Source organism: Atta cephalotes (assembly GCF_000143395.1).
Source record: "Atta cephalotes unplaced genomic scaffold scaffold00006, whole genome shotgun sequence".
In the NCBI taxonomy this organism is placed as follows: Eukaryota; Metazoa; Arthropoda; class Insecta; order Hymenoptera; family Formicidae; genus Atta; species Atta cephalotes.
The window spans coordinates 7,654,403-7,671,906 of NW_012130070.1; the positions used below are offsets into that span (position 1 = coordinate 7,654,403).

Sequence of the window (17,504 nt, forward strand, 5' to 3'; positions counted from 1 at the left end):
CTTTTTAAATTTTAACGTTTAAATTTAAAACGTTTAAATTTAATTACTTAACTACGTACGTAACGAACTAANATATATATATATATATATATATATATATATATATATATATATAGTATATATTTATAATATATATATTTTTGACATTGCGTTCTTGTGCATTGTATTCGGAATTTATACGTCGCATAATCACTCACGCAGTTTTGTCATAATTCAAAAGGATATTATAATTAAATTGGTTCCTTACGCGAACGCTACACAACACATTCTTATTTATATATACGATATTATTATTACATGCGTATGTACAATTATTTATCTATAATGTATTTATATATATATATATACATACATGCGTACATGTGATTGTAAATATTTGTCGAGGAATGTCAATGTTTTCCTTCATATTGGCTTTATATTTATAATTTTAATTTTTATAAATTTTAACATATCCATTGCCCGCGTATCAGATGCTTTTCAATTTCTAAATCGTTATATGCATAACATCAAAAGACCAATTTAAAAAATTAAAAGAATGAACACTTATTTTTATGTAGTGATAGCAGCGGAATCACATCGAAAGTCGGTTTCGGATACGAAGGCAGTGAATATGTTAAATATTGTTTGAATAAAGTGCACAATGTATAACAAATGTACACATTGAAATATTCTTTTGACACGATAATACGCGAGTGCTAAATTTTATTCTTTCGTTTTCAATAGTTTTCTAGTTTTATGTTATTTTATTAAAACTGAAATTTTATCTTTCTTATTAAAATTAAAAATCATACAGCGAATGCGCGTGCGCGACACAAATGTGAATATGTATTAAATTGTGATTGTCAGACTTATTTATGTATATTCAAAGTCTGATAAAAAAAGAAAAATGTTAACATATTATTTATTATATCTTTACGCAGTACAGTTTACACAGCTGTACTCATATTAATGTTCGTGTATGTGCAAAGAATTTGAGATATTTCATGTATAGTGATATGATATAATGATTTACAAATATGCATCAATTGATTATATTTGACATATATACAAATAAATCACAGATAAATTGATGGCCATTGTAAATAATTGAATGCAGTGTTAAAAGTTTTTCACAGCAAAATATAAAATAGATTTTTTAATACAGTGTATAGAAACGTTTAACGCGAATGGAATACATCTAATCTTATATAAAATTAACACAGTCTTTCTCATATCAATAAGAATCTGTTTTATAATATTAGATGTAATAAAAAGAAATCCATTATTTTTGCATGAAATTGAATGGAAAAATAATGGATTTCTTTTTACTACACCTAATACATTTAATTGAATTCTGATAATGATAAAAATCACATTTGATAATAATCAAAATCAAATATGCACTATTATGATACTGTGCAATTTGCGCATGTTCTTTCTACAAAGAGCAATTCCTATAGTTTGCAGAAAATTTTCCTAAACAATAAATTTAATATTACAGTATTAGCCTAATATATTATACGTCTAAAATACACTCACATTTCATTTAATCAAACGATGCATGAAATGCGCATTAAATTTATCTCTAAGTTTACAAATATATATATTTACAATGATTAGATGTAACTTATGTAGCAATATGAACACTATGCTTAATGCTAATTCTTTTTTTTAAATTTATTAATTTATTATCTAATAAATGAAAATATTCTTAAATTACATTTACCTCATAAATATATTAGAAGATATTCTTTTTCAAAGATAATTTTTTTTTATTTATATTGAATCATATTTAAACATTTTTATGATAGCATATTACATGACAAGAAATGTTGAGATAATGCAGACATTGAGATTTTGTGAATTTAAAGAGATAATACAGAATTTTTTCGCAATTGTTAATATATAATGTATAAAAATATAAAGCAAAATATTGAAAGTTTGATCTCAAGAGGTTTTTTTTTTTAAGTACTTATCTTTAAGGTGATTAATAGTTTAAGAATTTAATGAAAATATAAATTAAGTCATAATTTGAAATAAAGAAAAAGATTCAATTTTTAAATTTGTAATAGAATATTATATGGATTATAAAATGTATAAATTTTATATTGCATTTCGAAATGTTAGAATATTTGGTATCTGTCGAATTGTCAATAATATCAATATTAATGTTTTTTTATAAAAGGGTACAAAATAAAATGCATAAACCGTTAAATATCTACCTATTTTACTCGTTAGATACGAGTGAAATTATATAATAAGTTTTGTTCTTATTAGAATAATTTTAAAGATTTTTCCAGAAAAATTGATATTTAATTACGTTTTGTATTTGTATTATAAATAACAGTAAGTACGATGAAATGATGAGATTCATTATAAATTATAATAATCTTATAAATTATACATTTCTTCGTTGCGCACATTATATTACATAATTAATTTAATAAAATGATCTTTAATTCTAATACTCTTTCTTTTATGCTTCGTTTATGTTTATTTGTCATTTTACGTAGGGTAAACTTAAGGATTACAGATGTTCGGCACGTTCACACAATACGTATAATAAATTTCTTCTACTTCAGATTTACTTAACTCTAATCCAATCATACGAATAATTTTAAGTACGTATTACTCGACAATTTATTTGGAGTCTGGTTATTATTTTGCGGTCGAACCCTGACAAGAGATATCTGGTGTTTAATTGCTTTTTCAAATAATCTTCAAAACTAATATTTTGCCTACCTCGTTATGCTGAAAAATACGTTGGCGTAGATCTATCATATATACAGTTGAATAAATCAGACGATAACGGGATTCTTCGAGATCGGTTTTAAACTAACAGTTAATACCGGTGATTCTGTTGACAGCTCTATCTTCCGCTATAAGGAAACGTCGCTTTGAGAAAGCGGTCCATTACCTATCCTCCCATTGTTGTTAATTCGTTTCGTTGTTGTCGTATTATTTATTGATTCCATGTTATTCGCGGACACGATCACATCTGGCGATTTTTTATTACTCGTCACGACGGCCACAAATTCTTTCTCATTGATAGTTGTCTGCGTTGATCGCGAAATGCACGTTAGCGAATCCCCGTTTTTTCGTTCCTTCATTTCCATTTCGTAGCCTGCGAACAAAAATACAGAGATGCTGTGCGTATAATTTGTGGGACATAGTATGTAAATGGAGAAATAAAAAATACCTGAAAATTATATTCAAGTTATGTGGAATTATTGAACAGAGAGCTTGGGGATTGTACTTACATTCGCTTTGAGTAGAGCAGTCCATCGTGGACGCGATATGTTTCTTGATGGCTTTATTTTGATCGCAAGTTGCAGCTGTCAAAACTGTCGTTGCTGTCACCGGTCCTATCATACTCGAGGCATTTGTGGCAGTTATCGCCGAACTTTTCGTCGGGTTGGGCCTTCCTGCCCTTACGGTTGGACGTACGTTTCTCTCAGGTCGAATTAAAATAATATACAGCTGCATATATAAATGAATTGCTTTATAATAAATTAAATTAAAATTAAAAAATTAATCTAATGATTTAACAAAATTCGATATTGTATATTAAAGAAATAATTCAGCTTCAATTTTTTACATTAAAAGAATTGTAAGTTAAAATTCGTTTTTTAAAAGCTTGTCCCATTTATAACATATATTTTGAGAAACATTAAGGCAAATGTAAATTTTTAACATTCTAAAATTTCTAAATAGATCACGATTGTATTAATTTAAATTTAACTTGATTTGTCATCATTTATAACTACTGAACATATCCGAGACTTCAACAAGGAGTTGCAATAATTAAATACTTGATCACGTTCATTTTAAAGGCGAGCGTTTCTATATAAACATTCAAAGTGTCAAGCTTCACCTTTGGACTGAAGAGACAAACCACCGTCACGGATGCAGAAAGACTGATTGTTACAGACATTGAGGTAATTCTCAATGCAACGTTGCTTCCGGTACCGTAGTACAAAGGAACGAAAGCAAGCCATATGACGCATGTTGTATACATCGTTAAACCTGAATTAGAAATGTTATTTCTTAACAATATTATTCTTTTGAGTTTCGTTAAACATTATTATATGGTAAATAAATAATTTTAATTTTCAACAATCAAAGTGTTAAAAATTTTTAATAATTTAATTATTATTTATCTAAAGGTTTATTATTGACTTATCCACATACAATTGAAAGATATAATATCTTTTATGTTAAACATCTTTTACATACAATTGCATTGTAATTGTATGATTGAATTTTTAATCCGATTAACATTGCGTTTATTATTTCTTTATATATTGTAAGCTATATTTATTATAACAAATGTTTAATACTCTTATGATGCATTATTATTATTATATTTACACATATCGCATATAAAATTTGAAGAATAGTGCTGTTGTTATTTTATTGATTCTATCAGCTTTTTCCAATTATAAAATAATAGCACGTAACAGCGGTGTAAATTAATAATGTAGTAAACAATAACTAGTGTAATGTGGTGACTTATGTGTAATATAATAAGGAGTGGATATCATGATGAAAAAGTAAACTTACCGATGTGTTTACTCTCGTTGAAAGCTTCTGGAATTTTTCTCGTGAGGATAGCGTAGATAGTACACACAATTATCAATATTATGGGATACGTAAATGCGATCATATAGCTGGTATCTATGTAGTTGTTGCATACGAGCAGATTGTCTTCCATCGTAGGATAGTGATGCATCGCTCTGGCAGGATCGATAATCATCCAAACTATGTTAATTAAGATTTGCACAGAGATCAATCCGGAACAGATAATAAGTTGCGATCGTGGTGATATGAAGGACGGCCTCTTTGCACTCCCGGCGTTGAAGATTCTTGAGATCCGGTTGGTCTTCGTTAACAAAGCCGCGTATACTACCGTGAAACAAAAGCCTGCGGCGAATCTGTCAGCAGAGACGAAATTATATCTCCGTTTTTCTTAACAAAAAGTTCAATGAAAAATTATTTAATTAAGAAAAGTTGCTTCCTGTATACAATTCGTACTTCTGGTAGTGATTTTGGTTTGATATACAAAGAGATTTCTTTATTTTTTCACGTTATTTTTCTCTAAACTTTTACTCCGTTTTCACCACGATATTGTTTTAAGGGAATTTTTTACACTCTCACTACCATGATAAATTGCATTAAGAAGAAAGTAGAAAAATAAGTTGGAGAGTTATTAGATTCGTGAACCATGTAACAACTAGTAAAACTGCCACTCTTACTTGGGTAGCATTGATCGTACATGAGAAATGTAATTTACGGAGTAACTGTAACAGTCTGGCAGGAACAAAGAGATTAATGCTGTCGTGTCGGAACTTGTGGAATACACCCGAAAAGATTTATAGGTTTTTTTTTTACCTTTGAATACCGCAGACAATGTGCGTGGGCTTGAATATCAGAGTGAATGTGACGAGATAACAGAGCAGAATTCCCGAGAGAAGAACATAAGATAGTTCTCGTCCAGACGCGCGTACAACAGGCGTATCATTGTGTTTGAGGAAAACTCCGCAGACAAATAATGTCACCTGTTTTTTTTTTGCACAAAACGTATATGCACAAATCAAATATATAAACGGCTATGGCATAAAATATATAATATGATTATTGCAATTTGAGATACAATTGAGATATATATATAGGATTTTAAATCTCTCAATTTTAGAAGATTAATTTTGCGAAAAATTAATCTAGTACAAGAAATACCTACCAACATCCCCGTGGCAGAAAAAGACATTGCACCTATTGCCCAACCACTTTCTGGACGTAGGAATTCCTCTGGAACTTCCCGGCACATCGAATGCGTTTCATCCGGCAGCGTACCTCGTTCACACTGCATACACTGCGTCTCATCTTTAGGATGCCGTATCTATGTGAGTAACAGAATAAAATTCTTTTTTCTGAAGAGTAGAATATAACACGGTTGAATTCGATATTCTTATGTAATATAATTCGATTCGCAAATTCACATCATTTATATATAATTCAGTTAACAGTTCTTTTTCATCAGTTTTTCACAATAACGTTCCAATTTTTTTTCTTTTTCCGAGAAACATTTTATCGAGTTCAAGTATTATTCGTTATTCTTCGTTAAAGAATCTTATTATTTTTCCCGTATTACGTTGCAACGATATGAGTGACTATGAAAAATATTTAAAAAAGATAGAAGTATAAAACATTAAAATAAAATTATTTGGACACACTATAAAGAAGTCGCATAAATATCTTTTATCTTCGTTTGACACGTATTTAACGTGTAACGAAAATTTTAGTAAATAAAGTCAGTATATGATACTGACTTTTCAAATCTGTTATCTCGTGAATTATTAACTCGGGATATAGTACTTGTATTCTTTAAAAATGAAGAAATCAAATATTAAATCAGATCAAGCGCTTAATTATCTAAACACGTTACCTGATATGGAGTACAATTAAAGCAATGCCAGCAGCATCTTTCACCCTCGACGTATTTCTTTGCCTGACCGACTTCGCAAGGCAAGGAACATACGCTTTCGGGTGGCTGAGGATGTTCAAGCTTAAATTGGATTTCTAAAACAAATACATATACAACAACAATGTAGAAACTATAGAACGTACTGTATTTAATAGGATGTTGTAGAATAGAATGGACACGTTCAAGCGTGTTTCGTAACATGAAAATGTACGAGTTTACCCGACATGTTCAGTCGCAGTTCGCCTTCCAAGTATTTGCCAACGCGAATCCACTTGTACTTGCCCGGTTCGATTTGCTTGAAATGTATGATGTTGTACCGTGCTGGTCCATCTCCATCCTTGTCGAATTTGAATTTGTCTCCGCTTAGACCTTAAACGTAGTCGTTCGATCGCCTATGAGTATCATGAAAACTTGATCGAGACATATAAGTAGCTAATCACGATAATAGTGGGAACATCCTATCATCTTTTTCATTAATATTATTCTATGCGAAAGCATCAAAAAGATAAACATGTATCGATTTACGATATAAATTCCAATTATTCACACTAGATATATTCGCGCTTTAAAACTTCCAAGAAAACGCTTTGTCAGCTTACCCTCGAAATCCACATGGCGCAGGTACTGCAAAAGCAGCGTTCCGTTAATCGGTTTCATTTCATCGCACAATCCCGCTTTTCCGTGGCAAAGATCGGTGTGCATATCTCTGAAAAGAAAAAGAATAATACCTTTTTCTTACAATTTTATGGTATACATAAAATTTTTTAAAACTGGTCTAATCTGTCAGAAAAGATTCCAATTACCGAAAAGCGTAAGCGAATGCCATTACTGCATCGGAAACAAATTGCAGTTGGTCTTCGAAAGCCGTATTCTGTTTGGTAAGACGTTCCTTCTTCGTGCAATTTCTTGTGTAATTTACATTATATGGCGTCCGGGGCGCGTTTGGATATTGACATTTAAAATGATCTTCCCAAAATTCTGAAATCAACATAAGAAATTGTTTTTTTTATTCCAGCATGTGATAATTCGATATCTGTCGGAACGACTTAAGCCCGGTTTCATCAATGTAAGATTAACTTTAGATTGAAGTTTCCGGTTCAATTTACTCTTTATCTTTTTGAAGAATTATCCTTTTTCTAAGAATTTGAAAAGAATAGAGAATTATCTTTTTTTTAAGAATAAAAAGAAAAGAATAAGTTAAAAATAATCTTACGTTGAGAGACTTGAAACCAGGTTTTAAGAAATCAACGTACAGTATACAAAATGAGAATGTGATTTCAAGTAAATATTATATGCGCGCGCGTAAAACTCTTTTATTTTAACGAAGAGAAGAGAATTGCAACATATGTAAAAATACGTAAGGATATATCATAAGCGGAATGCTTCGATCATTTCGTTCAGCAGCTAATAATAAAGAATACATCCGTAATATATGGAAACGTTAAATATCGATGTACTTAAAGCACATTTGATAAACAAAATATCAGCCGACTATTGTGTCGTTTATTTTTATTGTTTATAGAAAACAATTAAAATCGTGTCGCACTCATACACAGTTATATATATAAAGTCCATTTAAAAAATAATTGAGCTTTTTAAAATAAAAAGAACCGTAGCACTTTCTGATGTGTATATATTTTGTATTTGAAAAATACATTTATATAATTTACATTTGCTAAAATTTTGTAACATTCAGATGAATAGATATTAAGTTATGACAATTTAAGCGACAGTTTTATTAGTTTTCGAAAAATGAGTTACGAATAAAGAGCTAACATTATTTCAAACTTGGTAAAACTTTTATCGAAATGTCTCAATTGATAAAAATTGTGTATGGGGATGATTGTCTATTCCGTACACAGTAGTACATAAGTTTACGAGTTGAACATTTTGAGAGTAGAAAGATATTGACATTATAAATGTCAATCGATGACAATCGATCAGGTCTTGCGAGATCAGCGATTTCCGCAAAAAATATTGAAAAAGTGAAGCTAGCCATCATAAACCAATCAAAATTTTCTATAAGATTATTGGAATAGGAATTAGGCGTCTCTATAAAGATAGTATTCGGTGCATTTAATTCGAATATCAGACAATTGATTTCTTTTGCATGACAATGCACCATCTCATCGTGTTGCTTCAGTTCATTTTTAGCAAAAAAAATCATGTTATTATGTTAAATCATTCACTATATTCACTCGACATAGTTTTGATTTTCCGATATGATTATTTTCAAAACTCAAAATACGAAAGGATATCGTCATAATAACATTTCCAGTATTTAAACAATGTGACGAGCATTTTCAATAGCATCACAAAAATAATTTTTAAAAGTCATTTTACGATTTGATTGAACGTTCAAATCGCTCTCAGCCAAAAAAATTGACCGATCAACGTCGAATCAATGCTAATTCACCGATTGATTGATGTCGACCGACCAATCATTTCTGGCTTGGCTATTACCTCTAAAAGAATGTATTTTGAATAAAATCAAATAATTCAAACTTTACGAACTTTGTCCACTGACTTGACTGCATATCGAAAAAAATGGAATATGATTTCCAATAATAGTTCCATCCCACAAGATGAATTTCTTGCGATACGTCTAGTATTTAAACTCGATTTAGTTTAAATTTAATAAATAAGTATCTCTTATAAACAGATTTTTGATTTTATGCCTATGGGCTCTCCGCTATTCCTGATTGTGTCGAATCTGGTTTTAGAAGATTTGAGAGCATTAAATCTAATATTTGCCCTTCTATTTACGATACATTGATGACATTTTCTTGTCTCTGCCGCTTGACTCTTTTAACGATATACTAAGAATTTTCAATTCGTTACACGAGCGATTGCAGTTCACAATGAAAATTGGTGAGAACAATAATTTAAATTTTCTTGACGTTAGATATTTGAATTTTTATTTCTCACCATTCTTTATCACATAAAAGGGGAGTGGTTTATGGCATGATGGACACAATAATTCTCTTATTTGATCTGTTCTTCCACAGAAAAAATTTCATAGAAACAATATTTAATAATTTAATAATTGTTATCTTGATAATTGTCTCATTGATAAGTTTGATAATTGTCTCATTGATAATTGTTATCTTTTAATTTTCATATTCTCGACAATTAAATATAAGCCTAAATAACTGTTTTTTTTTTTAAGAAAACGTTTAAACAACAAATTAAACAAGGAACATATTGTTAAAGAAAAAGTTTACGTTTCCTTTCATAAAGAACTCAGAGAAATTTTTATCTATTACAAGGAAATGTAATAATTAAGACTGGTTTTTTCAATTCCTAATATGTTAAAAAGTTTCTTCAAAACTGGCAAAAACTCAATGGATACTTAGGTCTCATAGCAATGTGTATATTTTCTTGTCAAGAAAATATACACATTGCTATGAGAGCTCTTGTCTTGTGACGCCACGTATGTTGGCCAAATTAAACGACAGCTAAACACGCGGGTTGAAGAGCATAATAATCATCATTTTAACTGGAAAAGAGTTCTGAATAACGAGAAACATTACAAAAAAAAAATTAACTTCTGAGACGACAATTAAACAAACAAAAAAAAAACGAATTAAGCAAAGTGAATTTCTTTCAGAAGTCTATTTCTATTAGAGACGTATTATTCCAGAAATTAAATTAGACAATATTTTCCCCTTTCCTAATTGGATCACTCCTTTGATTTTATTTTGTTTTATCTTGTGCTATTCTTTTATGTCATTTCGACTGTGTCCAACAATCTATTAACATCTAATTGTTGTTCCTGTCATTCTAGCAATTTTTTACATTTCTAAGGTAAGAACAATGGATTTCAGTATTTTTCCATTCATAATCTATCGCTTACCTTACAGTCTATATCACCATAATAAAGGTAAAAGAATTTTATTCTACTTGTCATGGATTATCACTCCGAATTCGATACTCTTACGAAGAATCACGACAATTTTATTGTAATCTAATTACGCTTAACTGATGAAATGAATACAAGACCATTATATATATGAATATTTGTAAGTCATTTAATCACTAAAGATGATTCTGTGAAACGTTTGGAAGTTTGTATGTAATGTAAAGTTTGAACAATATAATCCGTTTTACACCGACAACATGCTAGGCTTATTGCCTTGTATAGATATTCTACTTAAAATTAATATTAATTCGTTGCCTTTAGAGATTTGGTTAAAATTAAATAATTTACCCAGAATTTAGTAGTTTCTTTTATTTAAAAAAATTAAATATTTTTAGACGAATTATATAACTGCCAAGAATTTTCTTTGGCATAAGCGACACAATAGTCGACACACTTTGTCTACCTTGTGCTTTTGCTCTTAGCAAGATTATATTTGCGTGCCAAAATTCATTAGAATATATTGACAATAAAGAAACTTCTAACAACCACAACTGTATATGCATATCCACGTGCATGTGCAAACTACAATTGCTATGCAAACTAGAATTTGCTAAGTTTTGCTCTTATCGTAGATCCAGTATCCTTTAGCACTCTCTTACCGACAAACCAGGGATTTCTGCGATTGTTCTCAACGGTCAAGTTGAGGAAATACTCTTCGAAACCCTTAACGGGATTCGCCTGAGGTTGAACCGATAGAGTGCCCTCGACTTCCGGCTCGTTACCGTTACTCACTAATCCTCTTGCACTCCAGCCGTCGCTTCCAATCCAAGAAAAAATCCCGGTCGCTTTACGACGCCTGACCGCCCTCATGACCCCGGCAACTTCTTGATCGGAACCGAAGATAATGCAACCTATAGCAGTACAAGTTGAGAGGCACCTGTAAAGTTGCGCATAACGCTTTTTCACGCTTATATATCGCGATAAAAGAATCTTCACCATTCGATTTTATTTTATCACCTACCAGCATTGCAAAAATTCGTTTTCCCCAAATGAGAAGGGTTCCAGCTTTCATTGAAAAAGTGCCGATGAACCGTTTTACTTTATGTCACGATCGGTGATTCCCGGGGGAATCGAGATTATACAAGCAGAAATCGATGAGGGTACGTAAAAGGAAGCATAAGTTCGACCTTACAAAGTCGAGAATGGTTTGGTTATATAAAAGGGTCTACGAGGAAATTCTACATAAAATAGATGTTTATCGCAAGATACTTTTTCCTTCGGAGTATAGGATACGAAGTATAGTAGATCTCAAACAATAAAATATATTCTTTGCCAACGTCGTATATGCCTTTCTTAGATAAAATTGGGTACTTTAAATTTGAATTGCTGTGAATCAAAGAGATGAAAATATCCTTTTGAGAAAAATTTTATAGATATTTATCTTCTTTTTACAATCGTTTTACAAAAAAACACTTTAATAACTAACAGAATTGTTGAAAAGAATGTACTTAAAAAATACTTAGTAAATTAATTTTATTTATTAGTTCTAATAAAAATAATTGAGCGTGAAAAATTTTGCATATCCTATTAAAAAGTGTAATTACTTCCGTTACCGTAATAAACATTGTATACCCAGTTTGTTGCTTATGGAATTTTCCGGTTTTTGTTACATATTCTTTTCTTCTCTCTCTCTCTCTCTCTCTCTCTCTCTCTCTTTCTTTTTCAATAAATCTCTCTTGACCTAATATCTTGTACAGAGAAAGAAGTATTCTTGGACAAGTATATTAACGAACCGTTTAATCTCTCTCTCTCTCTCTCTCTCTCTCTCTCTCTCTCAATTTTAGTTCTTTAAAAAAATATTTCCTCTCTTCAGAAGCGAATTATTTATAAAAAAATATTAACTGAAAATTTGTCCAAGTAAAATATTCTAAGTCATCGCCTCTGGAGGGATCTTAAGGTTTAGGACTATGTTGAATAGATTACATAGATGAAATATTTAAGACTGCAAAGAAAGCACGCATTATTCATCAGATAAAGTCGCAAAATTCTTATATTCTTGAAACAAGATTACTCTTCTAACTTGAATAGAGAACGTTATTAATTATACTTCTTTTCTTCGTATATACGGATGTAAAAAGATTTATGTAACAACAGTATAATTTTTATACATCTTACAGTCGTTTTCACTTTCTTCCATTTCTTATTTTGCTTTAGCGGGATGATTATCCGCTCGTTTCTCTGTCATCTCACATTTGATTTGTCTTTTAAAGTGTACAAGTTATATGTATATACCTCGGAAGACTCTGATATTTTATCGACATGTATAAATATATGGTTCGATTTTATTTATTTTATTTCTTTGTGTAACATAAGATAATATTTAAATAAGCTCATTACAAGACTGACATCGTAATTTGATCGTAATCTGATCGCAATTTTCTCTTCATGTGTTATTTTACTTAACTTTATATCGGAAATTTATACTGATATCGTAATTGAGGTAACACGTTCCGTCAATTGAAATGAAATACAAATATTAATGTCACCTTTTCTGGCTTTGAAGACAACATTATTTAACATAAAATACATATTATACTAAAAGAGATGATTTAATTTTTCCCACGTGCAATCTACGTGCAAATAGTTTGTTATTTCGTGAATAGATCGATTGAAGACATGCGTGTACAAATATTCAATTAAAACTGTATCCGTTTGTTTAATTTGCGAAGAAAGCCGATGATTTAATGTTCGTTCGTCTCACTTGGAAAATTCGAAGTAGAAGTGGAGAAAGTAGGCGAGTTCTGGAGATTTTCAACAAAGTTCGAATTGTATCTGACACAGTACTGTCTGGAATGAGTCGCGTTTCCATTTCGATAATGAGTCCATTTCGTCAATTTGAAACGGATCGAATAAAATCGAAGTCTTTGTTGCAGTCACCACGATACGATACTGTTTCGTAATTGTATCTTTCCCGCGTTCGAAAATTCGTTTGCGTTTTAAGATAATTTACTTCCACTAGAAGAGTGGTGTATCGTATGAATGGACAGACTATTGAAATGAGAATGCGACAATAATTTAAATATAAATCCTTTTTAATGACATTTATTCCATCCAAGAACGGATTATCGAAGAAACGTCGGCTAAGATTTCACGGCTTATTCGCAAAGTTGATATATATACAGATTTATAATTTAAAAGAGAAAAGAATGAGAGAGGATGAGAGGAAATTTATCGTGTATGTTGAATTAATACTTCTAAGGGCGTCAAAAATTGTGACATGTGATATTACGGAGGAAAGTCATCGATATCGACATATTACTTTATTTTTAGATAATATTTCTTAAACAAAAGGTAAAAATAAAACTTTAAAAATATAAGTACAAATTAGAGAGTGTCTTCTGTCAAATAGCATAAGAGTTTTTATAATACTCTTTGCAATTTTGCAATAATTAATTTTTTCGTAACATAAGCAAAAATGAATGTCTGACAAAATGGGCTCCAAAACTGATACAGTAGGCGGTAATGTTACGTATTCCTATTTTTTTTCTTTTACAGGAATTATCTGTATAAATTATCTGTATAAAACCTACAAATGAATGTATATAAAATTTTCCAGAATCTTTTCACTTCATTATAAAACATTTTTATTGAATTATATACATATTTATTTTATGCTGTTCTGCAAGATGCAAATATGTAACGCGATAATTTTTTGAGAGTTTTTCTATTTATGCACAATTGCTTTCAGCTCCAATAGAGCTATTTGACACTAAAAGCAACATTATAAAGATTAAATTAACTCATCTGTCGTCTGTTTTACAGATAAGTGTGGCGGTTTACGCTGCACTCCAATTTTTAATTTAAAATCGTATTATAAAAAACTATAAAAAAATATATATAAATAAACTGATTTAGGAAATTACAAGCATTTAAAACAACATAATATTATCAATAATATAGTCACTATTATTTAAACTACGCAATTTGCAAAAGAAAAAGTAAGAATTTTATTTTCGCATTCGTAGAATTTATTTTTAGCTGATTTGATATAGAAACAAACAAATATATGAATTATGAGTTTGTATTTCTTTAATTAGCTAAATAGTTCATGATTTTATTAGTATCAATAAAGTGCAATAGTTAATTTATGAGAAATAAAGAAGTGTCACTCTTTAGAAGAGCTATGTCAATATGAACGACTTTTCTCTAATATAATAAATAATAATTGTACATTGTTTTATTAATAATAAGAAAAATTAATGAAAAAGAAACATTTTTTGTTTTTTACACTTTGCTTTATAAGTAAAATTTGTTCGGTTTATTAAATTTTTATTTTACCTTTCGCTCGCGGTTTTGTCAGCAACTTTGAAACTATTTCATCGTAGGCAACCTCCTCGGCGACTCCGGAATCCTTCACCAACTTTTCTTTGACGGCGATACATATGTTATATTTCCCTAGTAGTTCCTCAAGTTCCTCAAAAGCCTGCAACACAGAGAGATAGAAAGGGATGCATTTTCTCGAAGACGTTTCTAACAATGCATCGTATCTAATGCGGGCTCATTCGTGGTCTTCATCGAGCAGTACACGTAGTGCTTTGAGGTCTTTTAGAAGAAAGATGGGCGTAGCAAAGAATGAATAGAAGAGTGGGAAGGAAATGTAGCTTAATGGAAAAATATAGACTAAATGGAACACCTAAAGTAAAACTCTTTTTTTTTACTAAGTTGTAAAGAAATCATGATTTAAATAACAGAACTCGCTGCATTGAATCTTAAAGATATTATGAACACGAATTACAAAATTAAATTGTTTCTGTCTCATGTTCGGGAAACAGCGTTTTTGTAGTAAAAATTTTTGTCACAAAATCAAATTTTAAAATATTTTAAATAATGTAATATTAAAATATTTGAATATTGAAATATTTTAAATAATACAATTTTGAAATATTAAAAAAAAACGGATTTTATACTACCAACTTTTTATATTTTTATACTTTACATTAGAAATGGACATATAAATATTTCTATTATTACACTTGCGTAACGATTACCGCGCGGACTCCTATACTTCCCCTTACATCTTTACATTTTAAATAATATTTATCAAAATTAAACTTCAGACATTAGACATTAATCGATATATTAATATAAAAATGTTAGTCATGTTTTTCTTTTAACTGTCCATAAAAATAGTTGTCTTTTGATAGATACATAATAATAGAATGTCGCTTCTGATTGACAAATGATGAGATTTAGTCAAATTTACATCATTGAGATTGTTTCACTTTATTGATTACGAAATGAATTACGCAATTGAAATTCCGTGGTGAGATTGTGAGATGAGGAAAAACTCTGTTACTTTGTCAAACAAATGGATATTCGTAATAAAAATCCCTATTTGTTCCGTGCTTTGGCTTTCGACCGCTCGTTGAAAAATGTTCTCTTCGTGCTACGAAATCATATATATATATATGTATGTTCTCGTATCGATCCGTTCCTCCTAGACCGGTCCTCTCTGTGCACATTTTTCGTATGCGATTCGTATGTCGTGCAGAGATCGCTGATTTCCAATCCCATCGCGAATGGTATTATCGATTGGTCGTGTCATACAGAAAAACGTAGTTACGTACGAATATGGTTTCCCTCTTTTCCCGTATTTTTAACTATTCCCTAAGGTTTCACATGATAATAAATTTTACAACAATAAAAGTTCCATGTTTTTCATGCATCGCAAGTGATTTAACTCTATTACTCTATTATAAAGTAATTTTAGCAACTGGACAGTTGGATCTACCATAATTGCTCAATTGTTAAAACCACATTAGACTGTTTCTTTTGCCATCAAACGTTTTTATCTTATAATAAATCTAACAAAAAGTGTGCATTTGAGTTGAGTATCGATATCCAGTATGCATTATTTTCCAGTCAATATACAGATTATTATTCCATGAGTTCAATAAATTAGCAGTTAAATACTTAGCTAGAGGATGGTTTCAAATTCCTAGGTACATATTATATATTCAAAGCGCGATTCTTCCTTTATTATAAGACGCTGTTGTGTGCTATAATGATCCTTGTTTCGACTCCCGAATGAGAATTTGACATCTATATATAAATGCCATATCTTTAGTAGTATTAGGTTTGTAATTAGTGATATGAAATGAAGGACATTCGAATCTTTATTACTAAATATTTATTTATTATCTGCATTATTATCTGTATATTTTGTAAGATAATATTTCGTATTATTAAAGAATTTGAAATTATTTATGTTGAGAAATCTTTATTTGTAAACAGCTTTGTCTCTGTCACATTTACTTAATGAATTTCACAGCAGGATTTTCTTGCTTTTAAAACAATATAAATAAAAAGTAGTAAGAAATAACATGATAAGCGAGAAATATGGTTGATTTTTAAAATACGCAAGAATTTAAATATTTTACATTATATGAAGGATTTATGTACATTATATATGAAGGATGTATTCCATAATTTTAGAGCAAAGGAAGAAATCATGGAAAAGTAAGTGCGATATCTCAAGGGAGTAGAGGAGGAAAATTTAGGGACAGGCTGTATGGATTTTTTAAAGTTCTTAAATATTTATCAGGCTAAAAGATCTTTTTTCCAATATAGCTATCTTTATTTTTCATACACATTTACGGTTATTAAGTTTCATGGATTTTGAATGTATTTTGTCACCTTTTGCAAAGCATCGTGAATAGCATGAATGTGAACAAAGTGATTAAAAAATCATATTTTCTATGGAAAAAATTCGTAATACTTTTCTCGTTATTTAAAAAAAATATATAAAGTTCATCGTTTAGATAAGCAAATATTTTGCAAATGAATACTTTCTGTAATTAAATGTTTTATAGATATCGTATATCGAGATTTTATTTTCTTTGTTACTTTTATTTCCAATTTATTAACAATGAATGCATTTTATTGTTCGCGAACGTATTTTTAAACTAATTTACGATTATTTTAATGCGCAAAAATATCGTGGAATTGTTTTTGGTTCTTTAGCTTCCACGAAGCCACACGTCCGGCACTCAAGTAACTTCCATCTAATCTCTTAGTCTCCGGCATGCCGATAATTTGGACCACGCAAGATCGATCGTTATGTAGTCCGCGTATTTCGCAAGGAATCTAATTATTGGTATGAACGTAATGCCTCGTTTT

The 17,504-nt window shown here is 30.1% G+C and overlaps 1 protein-coding gene across 1 annotated transcript; it reads right to left on the reverse strand.

Moving 5' to 3' along the window:
- Nucleotides 1-2,858: 2,858 nt before the first annotated feature.
- LOC105626805 (metabotropic glutamate receptor 4) lies at nucleotides 2,859-14,802 on the reverse strand. Its single transcript, XM_012208101.1, has 12 exons — nucleotides 14,664-14,802; nucleotides 10,985-11,236; nucleotides 7,267-7,441; nucleotides 7,063-7,169; nucleotides 6,683-6,832; nucleotides 6,425-6,558; nucleotides 5,720-5,878; nucleotides 5,371-5,537; nucleotides 4,543-4,913; nucleotides 3,854-4,005; nucleotides 3,240-3,459; nucleotides 2,859-3,103 (listed from the first exon to the last, which is right to left on the reverse strand). Exons 2-12 carry the CDS (start codon nucleotides 11,193-11,195, stop codon nucleotides 2,859-2,861), a joined length of 2,091 nt encoding a protein of 696 aa, XP_012063491.1. The 5' UTR covers nucleotides 11,196-11,236; nucleotides 14,664-14,802.
- Between the last annotated feature and the right edge of the window lie 2,702 nt (nucleotides 14,803-17,504).

Bases quoted from the DNA above. Each gene is read 5' to 3' on its own strand.
- LOC105626805 (XM_012208101.1), bottom strand. From the start codon at position 11,195: ATGAGGGCGGTCAGGCGTCGTAAAGCGACCGGGATTTTTTCTTGGATT. The intron at 7,170-7,266 runs GTAATTGGAATC...TTTTCTTTTCAG, and splicing joins GCATTCGCTTACGCTTTTCG to AGATATGCACACCGATCTTT. The intron at 5,538-5,719 runs GTAGGTATTTCT...AAAAAAAAACAG, and splicing joins TTTCTGCCACGGGGATGTTG to GTGACATTATTTGTCTGCGG.